Here is a 17,490-nt window from a genome sequence, read left to right on the forward strand (position 1 = left end):
TACTTGTCTGAAATATGGGCTCATAATCCTGATATTTTAAAAATAATTAAATCACAGTAAATAACTTTGGCACACAGTCATGTAAACATATCTAACAAAAGGATACAACCTCTTTTCTGTTCTGCGCCCACGACACATACAGTGACGCTGTCTATTGTACAGCTCCTATATTAAAAGATGCGCCTGCATAGCTTCCATAGGGGTTTAGAGAGAGATTTCTATTTTACAATATGTAGGATGACATTTAAAGACTTGGTTTGCAATCAAGAGAGGGGCAGGATTTATAAAAATAAAGACTTTTTGCTAGTTTTCCTGCTTAGAGGTAGAAATCAGAAGAGTCAACATTATCCAGACTCACTCCTGATTTCAGTTAGCAGCAGCTTGTCCATTTGCTAAGATCCAAAGTCACAGAGGGGAATGCAGTATAGTATGAATTTAGTGCACCTTTTAAATTCTCTTCTGTCAGAACAATTAGACCATAATGAATTTGCTGCTGAGATCAGTCTTCAAGAATTCAAAGTTTATTCTCAAGAGTAGCAGCAATCCCCACCATGACTGAATCACATCCCTTGGCAAACTCAGCTAGTTTCGGCCTAATATAAGCTTAAAACTTAGGTTGACCTAGCTACATTGCTCGGGGGTGTGAAAAACTGACATCACAGAGGCAGAGTTAAGCTGACATAAGCCCCAGTATAGACACTGCTAGGTCAATGGATCAATTTTTCCATGGACCTAGCTAACTCCCTCTAAAGCAGATTTGCTACAGTGACAGAAAAACCCCTTACACTGCTATAGCAAGAATCTAGCGTCTGTTGTGCCTGTAGCATAGACACCCTCAAAGGGTATGGATGTGGAGAAACTGAAGGCTGAAAACAAGTTGTTCATCCACTGCATGCCACCTTGAAACAGGCAAATGCCCAAGGTTTTTAACTGGAGGAGATAAAAGGATTGAAGGGCAGGGGAGGGAGAGAGAGATCCCTCCTCTTCATGTATTTGTAGGAGAGTTGGACAGAAGGGAGAAGCACTGATTCAATCTCTTCCCTAAGTGTTCCTGATACACCCAAAAGGACACCGGTGTTGATCCACAAATGCATGTTATGCAACTCCAACTCATACATCAGACAGATTTATGGGCCTCTTATTCCAATGTCTGTCACTGCAAAATAAAAATCATTTTGCATGGAGAGATTCCACTTACTGTACTAAATGCAGCCAGAAAGAAAAGAACACTGTCATAGTACGGTTTAGTAACAATATTTCTAAATCTCTCTTCAGAATCAGCCCTTAGGCTTTTGAGATCCATTATCGTACCAAACAAATTTTTGAATTGCTCATCTCCAAGTTATCAATGCAGGGTTGTTGCCAGCACAGATTCTTGCCAGCACCGTTCTCTTTGCTTTTTTTATTTTATTGTATTTTATTTTAAAAACAAATGCTTCAGTGAGCTTAACAGATCGTATAGTTTAGGCAAACATAAGCAATAAGATCAACGTCAGGGTCAAGTTAACTTCGATAGCATTGCTTTAATACAAAAATGTCAACTGGACTGAAACTGTAAATTGTATTTGTTTGAAGGTTAAAAAAACACCACTTGGCATCTGCTAGTACCCAGAGTAGAGCCTGGATCATTTTCAAAAATTCTGTTTGGAGGAATAATAATTAAAAAAACCCTCAAGTAGGATACCCCATAGCAAGTTTATAAATTAAACAAGTGCAACTCTGAGATATCATGTAGCTGCTGATCCTGACAGATTAAAACTTACGATGATCTTGTGCTATCTGTACAGTGATGCTACTATTCTGTCTTATCCTGACTCATTAAGACAAAGAAATTAAGCTGATCAGAGTCCTGCTAAAAAAACCAAACTGTGCTGAACCCCAATGGCTGCACCTGTGAAAGAGCTGCACTGCTTATATAATTTTTTTTTAATAAAGGAAAAAAGTATTTTAAAGACCAAGTACTGGAGAAATGTTCAACATAAATATCAAGTACAAGTTTACAGATACCCAGGGCACATGTACTGAATTCCCAGTCAGAAGAGATAATACAAGCAATGATGAGTGCAGATCCATCAGTTTGTTCTGCTGTTTCCGCTTCCTCCTCCTGCATTCCACAATCTCCAAAGATGGTGACGTGCTAAGAAGCAGGGTCCAGTTTGAAAAGCAAAAGCATCCAGTGTTAGCATGAACAAGACACCTTCACAAAGTTTTGTTCTCTCAACATTCCAATCCACTTTCCGGTTTACGTATGTTAATCACTTGGTTGGTAATTACAAGATGAGGAAAATTGATACAGTTGGGAACTGATAATTTTTTATATATATATATATTTTTAGAGTCCATCATAGAAAAGTTCATATTCAAATATACCAATTACACATGGAAAAAAACCTTCAAAATGACACTTCAGCTTCTGGAAACCACAAATGATGATTTCTATGTAAATGGAGATTTCAATTTCTCCTAGCAGTTTATGTTCCCCACTCTCCCTCCCCCCACCCTATTCCCCTCCCTCCTTCTGCATGTTAAGATCCATTTTCTACTGTACATCAATTGTTTCTAGGGATGTTAATCATCTGCTGTGCAAGTACTAAACTGAAGTCAGACAGGAACTGGTAAGTCTTTACACCAGCAGGGAACTTTGCTGCACTACTTTCAGTGAGATAAATTGCAGTGTTCCACGTCCCCTTGGTTCTCGTGTTCGGCTTTGTTCTCTCCTACTTTCAGACGAAGATTGAATACTGAGGTATATAAGTTCCGTGGAAAGTTTAAGAAATATATCAGTAATGCAATCAAAACTTTGCCCAATGTCTAGGAAACAAGATGGTGTTGTGTGTGTAAGCCCTTCTACTGCTGTAGATTAAGTGTGAATTTCCACTGTTGCGACAGAGAAGGATTGCAGACCTCAACGGTAAGACCTCCATTTTTGGCATTTCGGCTGTCTAGACACAGATTACTGCCAACATGCCTCAGTTTGGAGTTGCTCTCAATTTGCTCCCATTTCTGGAAAAGAAAATAAAGTAATGAGCTATCCAAGTGTGGATAAAAATGTGTTTTATGTCCTGCCTTCCTAGTTCTCCATCCTTGAATCCCTTCCTGGCCTCTATTTGTGGTAATTCTGAATACTGAGACAATAGTTTAGATACTATCCTTTAAGACTCGTCCAAACTATCACAAGCCATGCTAAAGCAACCATTAATCCAGCTAATACTTTGTACTAGAAATGGAGGTTACACAGAGCCATTTTGTCCAGCTCTCTCTTCAAATACATACAATCCCAATGCAGTGCCAGGTTAGAGGCCTGCAAAGCCTACAGCCGTGTTCCCCCCTGACCTGCGGGACACAGAAATGTCAGCACTAACTTCAGTTCCTCCTCCCCCCAATGTTTTAAAATTGTAATCTCGAGAACTGATCCCCAAGATGGTCTTTCAGAGGTTGTGGAAACCATGGCCATAGATCCCTCAAATTTTTGGAACCCACCTAATTAATTTGTGGCTGTTAAAAGCAGCATTGGCCAGGCCAATGCTGAGGACTGTTGTCTGATTGACGAAGTATGGGACTAAGAACAAGGGACACCTGTGTTCTATTTCTGGCTGACAGTTTTCCCACTGTGACCCTTGTCAAGAACTCTCTTTCTTGGTTTCCCTAACTGTTAAAATAGGGATGATACTTGTCCTGCCTTTAAGGGTGGAGTTTGACAATGTTGGTAAATACTGTACCTAGAATGCACACAAAATGAGACCTAGCAGGTCACAGCCTATTCAAAGAACTGACCTTTGCCAAATTTTCTTAAATATTGGCAACTGTGCATAGACTCTGAGATAAGCAGAACTGGTCTCCTCTCCTGGATGAGAAGGGTTGGGCTGACAGAGGGAAGGGAGATACCTGAAAGTTCTGACCCAAACATATTTTGTAAAACATGTTTTGTTGTGCCCCCAGTTAACATTCTCATTAAACAGTATCTCACAGAAAGCAAACTCCCAGTCATGAAGTGTTTGCAGAATGGTTGCTCCGTGAGCACAGAGGCTCGGAGGAAAGAAAAAGCCATGGCTTCGCAGAGCAGACTTCTCTATGACTATATGAAAGGGATTAGCTGCTGAGATGACTCTGCAAATGTGATTTTACTTGTGCATGGCAACTGGAAGACAAAATAACTGTGCTGCTTAATAATGCAATTTGTTTAGGGAGCCTGGTGCTCTCACAAAGTGTAGTCCTATGTCTTCCTTCATTTTTTGCCTCTCTCTAACTCCAGAAAGGCTTTTCCTTGTAATATTTTCCTTTTAAATGATATGCAAGACATGTCAGCTCTTGGTTGCTGAGGGAGAGGAATTGAGCTCTATTCTCTTCAGAGAGACAGACTGTCACATGTTCAGGCTTCGCTGAAATATGGGCTTCAAAAATATATGATGGATCTGTCTCTGAAATAGTTTTGATAGCGTAGACCCATGCAGTACACACATCCGCTGCTGGGCTGACCTACTTATAAGGCAAGTTTGAGGAGGACAGCTTTGTATATTGAGATTACATGGACATGACCTCTAAATGCACACCCCCTCTCTTATTGATCTCTGCACCTTGCATTTATGATTATATTACCATTACACTGTTTACTATTATACTAACGTCTAAGCTGTAATATATGTTGGCAATTATTTGTTAGATCTTCCTTTACATTGTACTGTATTAACTTATGATGGTTTCACTTAGGAACACAAGAAAAATATGCACTTGCAATGTAAATAAAACAAGTCTAGATTACACAAGTACTGTGAGCACTTAACATTCTTGTTGTTGAAATAAAGACAGACAGACAACACATATTAGTGAAAATCTAAACCAAATATTCTAGAGACCTGACTGCTGTAAACAAGTTATACTAAACTGTTACCTCATATGGACAGATTTAGTGCATTTCTCATTGGTTTTAGATGGGGAGAGGAAGGAGGTCATCTGAGCGCAAAGCTGCAAAAGACCTCTAATGTATTTGTAAGATGTTCTCATTAGAATTATTTGATGGAGGACCTGGAGGGAAAAGGTTTACTGTGAAAGTGTTATTGTAGCTTTCCACCCATATTCCGTAATGCACTTTAAGAAATTGCATACTCGCATACCTTAGTAAAAAGACTTCAATAGAAAATAGAGCCAAACGCAGCCCTCAATTATACCTATGCAACCTCAAAGCTTCATAGGGGTTTCAAGGGTATAAATGAGGGCTCAACTTGGCCCTAAATTTGGACCTCCTGGCCTCCCAGGTTACAATCTTCAGAAGGCAGGGGTTACACACTATTTTCGCCATCTAGAAGCCATGGTCTCTGGAATGTGGTCTGCCTTTACATATGCCTGCATGTATCTTTATCTTTCCTCAGTTAAGGTCATAAAAAGGAAAGAGTGTTGAGCCTTTGTTGTTTCAGTGTTTTAGGTTTACCTAGTTTGCCAGCATTTAGATTCTTACGGGCACATTGCCTTGATTATTAAAATAATGTTTGCTTTAACACCACCAAGAGACCTTAAAAGAGGGGTCACTTTTAGCAGGCTACCAAGAGATTTTGACAGCCCTCTTCTAAATATCTAACCTCCATATAATTTAGTGAAAAAAAATGTAGCATCCTTATACTTGTTCCACTAATACTGTCTCTTTTCCACTGGACTCCTTTCTGAGTTTCATGTCCATCTCAAATCAAGTTATCATCAATGCCTCTCTGCAGCCACACAAATGGGCGAAGCGCTCAACACACAAGCACGGCCACACTTCATTTCTACTGCAGTTCCCAACTGTCCTGCTGGCAGAGTGTCATATCTGCATCCTGATACATACACACGTGGGGCAGGGAGCAAACTATCGGTTTGTACAGGCCAAGAACCTCAGCAGGTTAAGTATGCATGTGTGCGCGCACACATGGAGATTTTTGATTTTCCAGTAGAACTGCTTGCACAGTGAGTTACATACAGTATGTACTCACCTGTCTACTGTCATTTTCTCTGCAGCCCTGGAGTTTTATTAGTGAACTAGGTGCTCGGTCCACAACAGTAAGGCACAAATCCATATGTTTCACTGACTTGTCCTTAGTTAAGGCCCATTCCTGGAAGACAAGGAAATAAAATGAACTGTATAGATTTGTATATATATAGTTGTGAACACAGATACATGCAAAAACATATGCACACGTGCTGAGCTGGCCTATGTTAGACTCATGTAAAAAGGCTCAGAAGAGAGACTTTCTGTAACCAAGAGCCGCACTTCGGATTTAAAGCATCAAGTGTTTGAAGAGTGCTTTTTCCACAGTTTTAAAAAGTGTAAACTAATATTCCAAACTGACAACTTTTAATTATGACTGGTCAGATTCAGAGCCCATTTTAGCTGGAACCATATTGAAACATGGTCCTCTAGAACCCCAATGTAGCTGAGGACTAATTTACTGTGAAATTGCATCTTGGTACATCTACACAGCCCACAGCAGGGAGCCTCCCAGCCTGGGTCAACACACTTGCAGTTTGGAATCTGAAGCCCCTCCGTCTGCCTAGGCTTCAAAGCATGAGCCTCATCTTCAAAGAGCCATCTATGCAGCTATTTTTAGAATGCTAGTGTGGGTCCCGCCAACACAAATCTGCCCACATGGGCTCAAAATGCTGAGACATACCCTCAGTGCCTCAGCATAACTCTGGAGAAAAACTGTTGCCTTGTGCTCCCTCTGCTGGCTTTAATGCATGACAGGATGTAGCTATACCGGTGGCTACATAAAAGCCACCTTTTGTTTATATTACACACATGACAGTACATTAAATGAAAGTTTAGGTTACAAAATACCTAAAAGTTAGGAAGTGTCAGATTTACTGTTCCCCACTCAACAATAATTCTGCTTACTTGTTCTACCTACCATCCTGGGCGCTAAATGAGGCAGGGGAGCCGTGGAAAATAGTCAGTGTAAATGTTCACATACTATCATAGTACATATGCACAAGAGGCCAAATTAAGGTTGCAAGGGCAACTATAGATTGACATTTCCTAATTATCAAGTATAGACTTTGCCACCTAAATAAATTTTCTTTTAAACACATTTTCGTATGCAACTTCCTAGTATTTTTTTTTAAAAGAAAAAAGTTAGGTTTGGTCTCTATGCTCCTGTGACACATGACCAAAAAGGGTTAAGTAGCTTGCTGGCTAATTTACCCAGATTCAACCTTTAGAGACAGATTAGAAAAGTATGTAAATGGTATTTAGGGCCATTCCATCTCAGATGGGCTAGAACTTTGAAATGCAAACCGGTATTGTTAGAGAATGATGTTAGAGGTGATACTAATTGTATGTGTTTATTTATATCTTGTTAGATGGTAGCCCTGTAAACAGAGTTCCTGTCTATTACTATAGCTATTGATTCAGAGATCAAAAGGGAATATTAATATTTAGATCAATCTTGGATGAAATAATGTCATTGTCTAGATCAGTGGTTTTCAAACTTTTTTTCTGGTGACCCAGTTGAAACAAACTGTTGATGCCCGCGACCCAACGGAGCTGGGAATGAGGGGTGTGGAAGGGGCTCAGAGCTGGGGCAGAGGGGTGGAGTGCAGGGTGAGGGCTGCGGGGTGGGGTCGGGAATGAGGGGTTCAGGGTGTGGGAGGGGGCTCTGGGCTGGGGCACGGGCTTACCTTCAGCAGCTCCCGGGCAGCGACGCAGCCGGGGTGCAGAGGCAGGCTTCCCGTCCTGTCCAGAATTGGCCAGCAGCAAGTCTGGCTCCTAGGCAGAGGCGTGCAAGCAGCTTCGCGCAGCTCTCGCCCCCAGGCACCGCTCCCCCTCCCACATTGTCCGGGAGTGTGGAGCCAGAGCTTGGGGCGGGGGCAGCGCACGGAGCGCCCTGGTCCCCCCGCCTAGTAGCTGGACAGGCTGCTGGCCGCTTCCAGGGCCAGCGAGGTGTTGGAACAGGTAGGGACTAGCCTGCCTTAGCTGAGCAGCACTGCCGACAGGACTTTTAACAGCTCAGGCGGCAGTGCTGATCTGGGTCGCAACCCACTGTTTGAAAACCACTGATCTCTGGGTCTCTTTAAAGTTTGTGATAAACAGCTTAATGGATACATTACCTTATGTTAATCCAGGTAGTTAATTTCCAGTGATGTATAGGAAATAGAATGTTACACTTCAAAAGCCTATTGTTCTCCCAGGACTGTATGGTCAAGAGCTGTATAAAACTGCCCAAAAACTGTATAAAAATTCTTGGGGCCTGATCCTGTCATCTCAGATCTGCTTGATGCTTTATGCAGGGGAAGCTTGAGTTATAAGACTGAGATCTCTAGTCCCAAGTGGATCAGCCTGGATATGAACATTGGACTATAACCTATGGACTAATTCTGAAATAACTCTTTGCAACTACAAAGCTCACCATTCTCTACTATGAAACTGACCTCAGAAATGTATTAATGTCTGTATGTATCCTGATCTTTTAACCAATACGCTCTCTCTCTTTTCTTTAATAAATTTTAGTTTAGTTAATAAGAATTGGCTATAAGCGTGTATTTGGGGAAGATCTGAAATATTCATTAACCTGGGAGGTAATGTGTCTGACCCTTTTGGGATTGGTAGAACTTTCTTATATGAGGAATAAGATTTTCAGTAACCCTCATCATATTTAACTTGCATGTCTGGGAGGAAACCCAGAGCGGGTGGCTATAAGGGAATTGTGTTTTGGCTTTTGGGTAACCAGTGAGGTATTACAGAAGCTATTTTGTGCTGGTTTGGTAATCTAAGTATTGGAATATCCACCAGTTTTGGGGTTTGTCTGCTCCATTCTTTGCAGTTTTCCTAACTGAGTAACCTCAGTGTGGCCCCCCTGGGACCCTGGTCACAGCTCCTGATCACTCCCCATTCTCTGGTTTCCTTCTTCCTCCCAGGCTAATTCCCTCTACCATTGAAGGCCACCTCTACACCTTCAATTTGCTTCTTAATCAGGCTTTTCAAGAATAAAGTCTACTCCTGGTGCCTGAGGAAGATTCTGAGCTGTGTAATAGGAGACCTAGTTGCACGGGACTCAATTTATTAGCCATAACATTAACAACTATTTTGCAAGCAACACCCATGACCATAATAGATTAGCTGATTATATAAAATTTTTCATTTGATTTATCTTCTGATTTAACTGCACTTTTGGCATGCATTCTCTCTTGCAACTCCACTGGATTAAGAATGACTCAGTCAATTTCCTCATGAGAATACACACAAAGAATAATCAGAATTTCTCCAATCTCCTACCATTACCAACTATTACCATCATACAGATTTAGTAAACAGCTGCTAGCAATTCATCAGCTAGAGACATTGAAATTATACATCATAGGTGTAAATGAAAGCACAAGAACATTGTTAACTTCCCACCATCCCTTTGTGAACCACAAACCCACCTAAAATTCAGACTCCAGTTTAAAACAAACTAAATACTCAAAGTATTTTTAAAATGTGTAGTTTCAGGTAACAGAAACATGACTTTTTGCTGGATATTTCCCTCCAATCCTTATACGATTAACTGCCATTGTTTAAGAGCAAAGTAAAAATAATGGTCATTTGTTAGGACTTTGATTTAATATTATGTAAGGAACCAATATTTTAAAACTCCCATGTGAATTTATAAACATCAAAATCATTGAAATGTATACCCTCTGAGAGATCCACATTTGATGCTTAATGGAAATAAGCAGTACCAGCTAGCTAGTAAAGCTGGTCACTTCTGTAAACCACATAGGCTCTCAAAAAATATATATATATTTTTAAATCTTCACTAATTTTCTGACTCTAGTTATGTTTCAGGAGGGCTCCAATGAGCTCTAATTGAGGCTACATCTACACAGTGCCCCCAGAATGTACTATGTAGATGTGAACTGCAGAGTGCACCAAAGTGCTGCAGTCTAACTTCCCCGTGTGCATTCTGCTGGCAAATTAAAAGGTACTTAAGCCTACGTTACCACAGTCCACTTTCTAACAGGACTATGTTAACAAAAGCTAGGTACTTTTTAATTCACACCTGCAGTGTCCACAGAGGTAGAAGCTCCAGAGGAACTATGGTGGCATAACATCACAACTGGAGAGAAACAAGGATATTCCTAGTCAATAGTTGAGTGTTAAGGCTCAGAATGTATTCCCTTTGGAAAGTTAAAGCAAAACAATTTTGTAGGCTTGCACTGCCTGACAGCATTGGCATTCCAGATTAGTGGTTTTCAAACTGTGGGTCACGACCCAATACTGGTTGCAGAATATAAGGCGCTGGGTCACGACGACTCTGGTCAGCATGCCGACCGGGCCATTAAAAGTCCCATTGGAGATCCTGCCTGGCCCCTTCCTGCACCCCAAACCCCTCATCCCTGGCCCCACCCCAGAATCTGCACCCCCCAAACCCCTCATCCCCAGCTTGGTTGGGTCACATGAATCAACTGGGTCGCCAGAAAAAAGTTTGAAACAACTGCTCTAGGTGCTTTACAGTTAAGTACTCAAATCACCCCAATGGGTTTCTCCTATTGTCTGCATATAAAACTTTCCTTTGCATAGCTGTTACTTAAATAATAAAAGCCTGATTAAAACTGAAAAACCTTCCATCATTCCTTGAAGATTACCAGACACTGACAGACAGAGGGGGCAAGTTAGAAAGGAGAAGGTGGAGTATTCTTCCAGGCTCCAGCCCCACATTGCCAGAATGAGGCAATTCTCACAGTAGATTACACAGATATTCAAAATAAAATCCTGCAGCTCTTCTGAGCTCCACTGGGCTTGGCTTCCCTTGGTTGAGCTGAGATGCCCCAGTGGGCTTCCTTGAGCATGGCTCATTCTTGATAGGCAAAAATATACAGAGGGATTTCTCTCAAATTCTACCCCATGGGTGGCCAGCCTGAGCAGGTGCCAGAATTTACCAATGTATATTGCCAAGGAGCCACAGTAATATGTCAGCAGCCCCCCATCCGTTCCCCAGTGCCTCCACCAATCACTACCTACTCCCCCACCCACCACAATCAGCTGTTTCACGTGCACAGGCGGCTATGGGGCGGAGGGGGAAAGAGCGAGGGCATGGCAGGCTCAGGGAAAGGGGCAAGGGCCTGGGGGGGAAAGGGTGGAGTGGGGGCAGGACTGGGGCAGAGCAGGGGGTTGAGTAGCGAGCACCCCCAGCACACTGGAAGTTAGCATCTATAGCTCCAGCCCCCAATCAGTGCCTATGCAAGGAACCACATATTAACCTCTGAAGAGCTGCATGCAGCTCCAGAGCCACAGGTTGGCCACCCCTCCTCTACCTATTCATGGTGCCAAACTGAGCTGTCATTTTCAGTAGATTCTGCTGGGATGTCTGAAGCAGTTCTGAGCACGAGATAGCAACTTGGAAGAGGTGCAATTAATCCATACCATCCCACACCTGAACAATCTAACCCTGGGTTCAGACAATCATGATAGTACTTTTGATTAAAACCTAACTGCCCCAAAGTCAACACATTTGAAGTCCAACACCAACCTCAGCTTTGCCCCTTGCATCTTCATTGGTTTGGGGCCAAGCACCCCACTTAAATCTATCCACCCCCTTGCATCTATTTTTATAACGTAACACCTCCTCTATACCATACCCTTACCAAAACTCTATATACTTGTCTGCAAGCTATCAAACCATGAAGTTCCCATCTTCTTGTACGTTGCCCTCCCAAATGGAGTACAGCGCTCACCATCTCACTTCCACCATCCTGTTTTGGGAGTGACCCCCCATTCTATCAAGATAATTATCCAATTCAGGTCAGACATCTTATTCTGTTGAGTGGGTTAACAGATTACAAACCAGAATCCACGCTCCAGATTCAGGTGGGAATCCTCCCATATCCTAATACAGCATATGTACAGATATGCTCATGATTCCCCCATACACTTTCCCAATGTGGACTGCATCCGATAAAACACTAAAGTGAAAGTGGCACTAGGAAGCAAGAAAGTTGCATGTTTGATACTCTTTTCCCTTATAGAAAGTTAATTCTGTTATCTCCCCTTTAAAAATGTCACCCTTCATCTCTGCTCACAGGCAGCTGCTAGCTTACATTTAACCAGAGAGGCAGAATTTTGGGTTTCTGCACTTGCTCTATTATTAAGTTAAAGCCTTGGTATGCCAACATAACAAGGAGTTAGTATTATTCTTCTAGAAACTTTCCTTTAAAGTGAAGTTAAATCTTAAAGATTTCATGTTGTCAGTGAAAATCCCTGCTAAAAATTCCACTCTCTCACAGGGTCATGAGAAAAGCTTTCAGGTCAGTCCTGAGCAAGATTAGTTAATACTTCAGAAGACTATGTTCAGAATCATCAGCATTGCCTCAGTATTTCCAGTGAGTGGTGAAAAGAAAATTAAAACTTCACAGAGTTCTAGGTCTACTCCCAAAGGGACCTCTGTTTACTCAATCATGCTTAACTCAGAACTGAATAAAATTATCTTTAAGCTATTCAAAACCAAACATAAAAGCATCTAAAACAAGTTGAAATCCAATTTTCCCCATTACAGTCTTTTCAAACAAATTGGAGAAAGGAATGGACAGGATACTATACCGGTGGTTTCAAATGCACTGAGTTGAAAGAGGATTTTTCAAGGGGTTGTTGCTTAAACGCAGAAAAAAGAATTAGCTTGAAACTAGCTCTCCATAGCTACATATCATAGCAGATCACCTCTCCTGGATCTGTGCTCCTGTCTGCAAGCAAGGCAGGAGCACCAGGATTAACATTGTAAAGCCACTGCTCTCAGGGGGATTCTTGCACCAGCCCTTCATGGAATGTGGGCAACTATGGTGCTTTGCCAATTCCTTTCAATGTTGTAGGTGAAGTCAATGCCATCTATATAAAAACTAACTTAAAATGCATATCCTCTGTCTGGGAGAATAGTAGGTAAAATGGTAATGTTATGAAGAATTTCTCCATCGAACAACATTTCCAGTTAAGTGGTAGGAATTACTTTCTAGTAATTTGCACCCATAGATCTCAAAGCTATTTGCAAAGGAGATATTTATTTCCATTTTACATATGGAAACTGAGGTACAGAAAGGCTAAATTTACCTAAATTATACAGTGAACCAGTGGCAGAATTGGGACTAGGGACTAGAACCAAGGTCTTCCCATCCATTTCCCAGTCCACTCAAGCACACTGCTGTCTCCACAAAAACTTCTTCAAATATAGCCCATATCAGACACCCATTCCTGGAAACAAAATGTCTAAAGGTTTGTATAGCAACACATGCATTAAGAATAGATAGAATTCATATTGATTTTTGTTGTTTTAAGAAAGTTAGAGATACCTCTCAGAACAAATAGTAAAAATAGAAATCTAAGACCTCAAAATAAAAATTAATCTTTGGGAACAAATACCCCTTCCGGTCAACCACTTTCCTGAGGCGCAGAAAGGCCAGAAAAGGAACTGCCACTGGAGGGATGTGTCCACCCTATGGATGGCTTCAGATACTTCAGCTTGTACGGTGGCATCAGCAGTTTTCTCAGATGATACTCCTGGTTCAACGCATTGGGTCTTTCATCTAAAGCTCAGGCTCATGTGGAAGACCCTCTCATTTAGGTGAAAGAGGGGAAAGAGTGTGGGGATCTTTTCAAGCCTCAAAAGAAAATGAATACCTGTTTGTGGGATTCCTTCTATCAGGCCAGAAGACGCTCTCGACATCTTCCTTCCAGTATCAGAGACTTTACTTGGCAGCCAGCCTCAATTACATAAAGTGCAGCCTCAGCAACATCAGAAGAGGCAGAGCAGCAAAAAATGCTTTTAGGTAGAGAGCTACCTCAACTTCTGCCACTTATCTATCATCTCCAACAGGAAGAACACAAATTTACAATATTATCCAAGAGCCCAGAGCACTTTTAACTTCTGCTTCTCTTTTGGAGGTCAGGTGGTGTGTTTCTTTCTGGCTTAGGGTGGAATTACGATTGGTGGGTCCTAGAATCCTTTCATCTTGGCTATGCAAGCCATTTCCAAGTCCTGTCACTTCCCAACCAATCTCTTTCATGAGTAACTGTTCAGAGTGTAGTATTTGCTGAAGCTGGTGGTCACAGAAGAATAACTTCAGCAGTACAGAGGAAGATTCTTTCTCAGACCAAAACAGAAAAAAACCTTTGTCCAACTATGAATCTACAGAAGCTGTACAGCTTCATTGGAAGCTTCACTTGCTGACATTAGCTTCTATCATATTTACTATGGCTGTCGATTAATCGCAGTTACCTCATGCGATTAACTCAAAAACATTGATCACAATTTAAAAAATTAATTGCATTTGATTGCAGTTTTTATCATACTGTTAAACAATAGAATACCAACTGAAATTTATTAAATATTTTGGATGTTTTTCTACAGTTTCAAATATATTGATTTCAATTACAACAGAATACAAAGCGTACAGTGCTCATTTTATATTTATTACAAATAGTTGCACTATAAAAATGATAAAAGAAATAGTATTTTTCAGTTCACCTCATACAAGTACCATAGTGCAACATCTTTATCGTGAAAGTGCAACTTATAAATGCAGATTTTTTTGTTGTTACATAACTGCACTTAAAAACAGAATATAAAACTTGAGAGTCTACAAGTCCACTCAGTCCTACTTCTTGTTCAGCCAATCGCTAAGAGAAACAAGTTTGTTGAAGTTTACGGGAGATAATGCTGCCTGTGATATTATTAACATGAACTGTGACCGTATAGATCACTGTTTACAACCAAGGTCCTATAGTTGCACCAAATCTTGTTCAAAGGAGGTCAAGATAGATATCTATGGAAAGGTTGTAATTTGCTGATGATTATGCTGTCGTATGTATGTATCATTTTTGTATTTGAAGTTATGAATATTGGCTATGTACTTGTATCTCAATGTGTTTGATTCTAAGTAGCCTCAGTGAAGCATTGGGCCAGCTTCTTGAGAAAGGACTATTTCCAGTAAGTCCCAAATCAAGAAACACTTAACTGACAATGGACTTTGGGAGACACCAATCCACATCTGAGCTTTCCTGGAAACGTTCAAACTAACGTGTAAACAATGGCATTGGCCTGCAAAAAGCTGAAATATTCTTGGACATGTGACTTGCCCACGTGGCTACAAACTCCATCTTGTTGCTCTGACTTTGCAAAGAAGAACAAAGGGTTTCCGCCCACAAGAGAGAATATAAAAGGCCCTGGAAGCCTCTCCATTTTGTCTTCAGCTGGCTCAAGACATGACCTCTCCACCGCAAACAGATACCTGAAAGAAACTGGAACAAAAGGTCTGAAACTACGGGGGTGTGAGTGATTGCTGGACTCAGGCCATAAGCCACAACATTGGTCTGAAAAGGATTGGCCCAGACTAGGAAGGAGTCTAGTCTGTGAAAGCAGCTTATTGGGACACCTCTGAGGGTGAGATTTACCTGTATTCAGTTTCCTACTGTATTAGGTTCAGACTTGCATGTTTTGTTTTATTTTGCTTGGTAACTTACTTTGTTCTGTCTGTTACTTGGAACCACTTAAATCCTACTTTTTATACTTAATAAAATCACTGTTGTTTATTATTGAACCCAGAGCTAGTGACTAATACCTGGGAGAGCAAACAACTGTGCATCTCTCTCTATTAGTGTTATAGAGGGCGACAAATTTATGAGTTTACCCTGGATAAGCTTTATACAGGGTAAAACAGATTTGGGGTTTGGATCCCACTGGGAGCTGGGTGCTAGAAACACCCTTGCTAAGCCGTTTTCAGTTAAGTCTGCAGCTTTGGGGTCGTGGGTCACACCCTGGGTTAGTGTTGCAGCAGATTAGCATATCTGACTCAACAAAACAGGATTCTGGATGCCCAAACTGGCAGAGAAAACAGGCTCAGAGGTAGTCTCAGCATGTCAGGCGACAGTCCCAAGAGGGTCTCTATGACCGAACCCATCACACTGCCCTCTTCTTATTTACAATGTCACCTGAAAGCGAGAACAGAAGTTTGCATGGCACTGCTGTAGCCAGCAATGTAAGGTATTTATATGCCAGATATGCTAAACATTTCTATGGCCCTTCGTGCTTTAGCCATCATTCCAGAGGATATGCTTCCACGCTGATGAGGCTCATTAAAAAAATAATGCATTAATTAAATTTATGACTGAACTCCTTGGGGGAGAATTGTATGTCTCCTGCTCTGTGTTTTACCTGCATTCTGCCATATATTTCATGTTATAGTAGTCTTGGATAATGACCCAGCATACTGTTCATTTTAAGAACACTTTCACTGCAGATTTGAAAAAACGCAAAGAAGGTACCAATGTGAGATTTCTAAAGACAGCTACAGTACTTGACCCAAGGTTTAAGACTCTGAAGTGCCTTCCAAAAACTGATCAGGACAGGTGTGGAGCATGCTTTCAGAAGTCTTAAACAAGCAACACTCTAATGCGGAATCTACAGAACCCGAACCACCAAAAAAGAAAATCAGCCTTCTGCTGGTGGCATCTGACTCAGCTGATGAAAATCAACATGCATTGGTCTGCACTGCTTTGGATCATTATCAAGCAGAACCCATCTGCAGCATGGATGCATGTCCTCTGGAATGGTGGTTGAAGCATGAAGGGACATATGAATCTTTAGTGCACCTGGCACATAAATATCTTGCAATGCCGGCTACAACACTGCCATGAGAACACCTGTTCTCACTTTCAAGTGACACTATAAATAAGAAACAGGCAGCACTATCTCCTGCAAATATAAACAAACTTGTTTGTCTCAGCGGTTGGCTGCACAAGAAGTAGGACTGAGTGGACTTGTAAGGCTCTAAAGTTTTAAATTGTTTTATTTTTGAATGCAGTTGTTTTTTGTACATAATTCTATATTTGTAAGTTCAAATGTCATGATAAAGAGTTTGCACTACAGTACTTGTATTAAGTGAATTTAAAAATACAATTTTTATTTTTAAAGTGCAAATATTTATAATAAAAATATAAAATGAACACTGTACACTTTGTATTCTGTGTTGTAATTGAAATCAATATATTTGAAAATGTGGAAAAACTTCCAAAAATATTTAGATAAATAGCATTCTATTATTGTTTAACAGTGTGATTAATCACAATGATTTTTTTTAATCACTTGACAGCCCTAATATTTACCCTTTCCTCTCAAGACCAGTTTGGGGCTCTCCACTTAAAGGATGAGTATTTTCACACAGATGACAGAAAATATCTGTTTGTGTGTGGGCAACAGTCACTCTCAGTATTAGCGCTATGCCCCTTCTGCTGTGCCAACATTATTTATCAAGTACACAACAATGGTTGCTACGTCTCTCAAACAAAGATATTCTCATACTTAAATGACTGGCTTTTTGAATGTAATGTCAAGGCTCATTCTGCATACGGCAAGTTTGCCACAGCAGTCAGCCTCTGCCCTGTATCCACTTGGGAGATTCCCAAGACAGGTTTTCAAAACATTTACTGAACAAAATACCAGATGCAGGGTCTAAACAAGAGTCAAGATTTAGTCTATTAATTTTACAGAAACTCTTTCTGGA

At 40.9% G+C, this 17,490-nt stretch overlaps 1 protein-coding gene across 3 annotated transcripts in view; it reads right to left on the reverse strand.

The window, feature by feature from the left end:
• Positions 1 to 1,413: 1,413 nt before the first annotated feature.
• The window catches only part of GALNT2 (polypeptide N-acetylgalactosaminyltransferase 2), a 147,401-nt gene continuing 131,324 nt past the window's right edge, over positions 1,414 to 17,490 (reverse strand). For 2 of the 3 annotated variants that reach the window (XM_038396114.2, XM_043511346.1), the window contains 2 exons: positions 5,961 to 6,080; positions 1,414 to 3,003 (listed from right to left, as the gene is read on the reverse strand). In XM_038396114.2, coding sequence (XP_038252042.1) covers positions 2,848 to 3,003; positions 5,961 to 6,080 — 276 coding nt within the window. In that variant the 3' untranslated portion in view covers positions 1,414 to 2,847. The remainder of the gene's footprint in view (positions 3,004 to 5,960; positions 6,081 to 17,490) is intronic. The other variant, XR_006280084.1, reaches the window with a different exon arrangement.

Source organism: Dermochelys coriacea, chromosome 3 (genome assembly GCF_009764565.3).
Source record: "Dermochelys coriacea isolate rDerCor1 chromosome 3, rDerCor1.pri.v4, whole genome shotgun sequence".
NCBI lineage: Eukaryota > Metazoa > Chordata > Testudines > Dermochelyidae > Dermochelys > Dermochelys coriacea.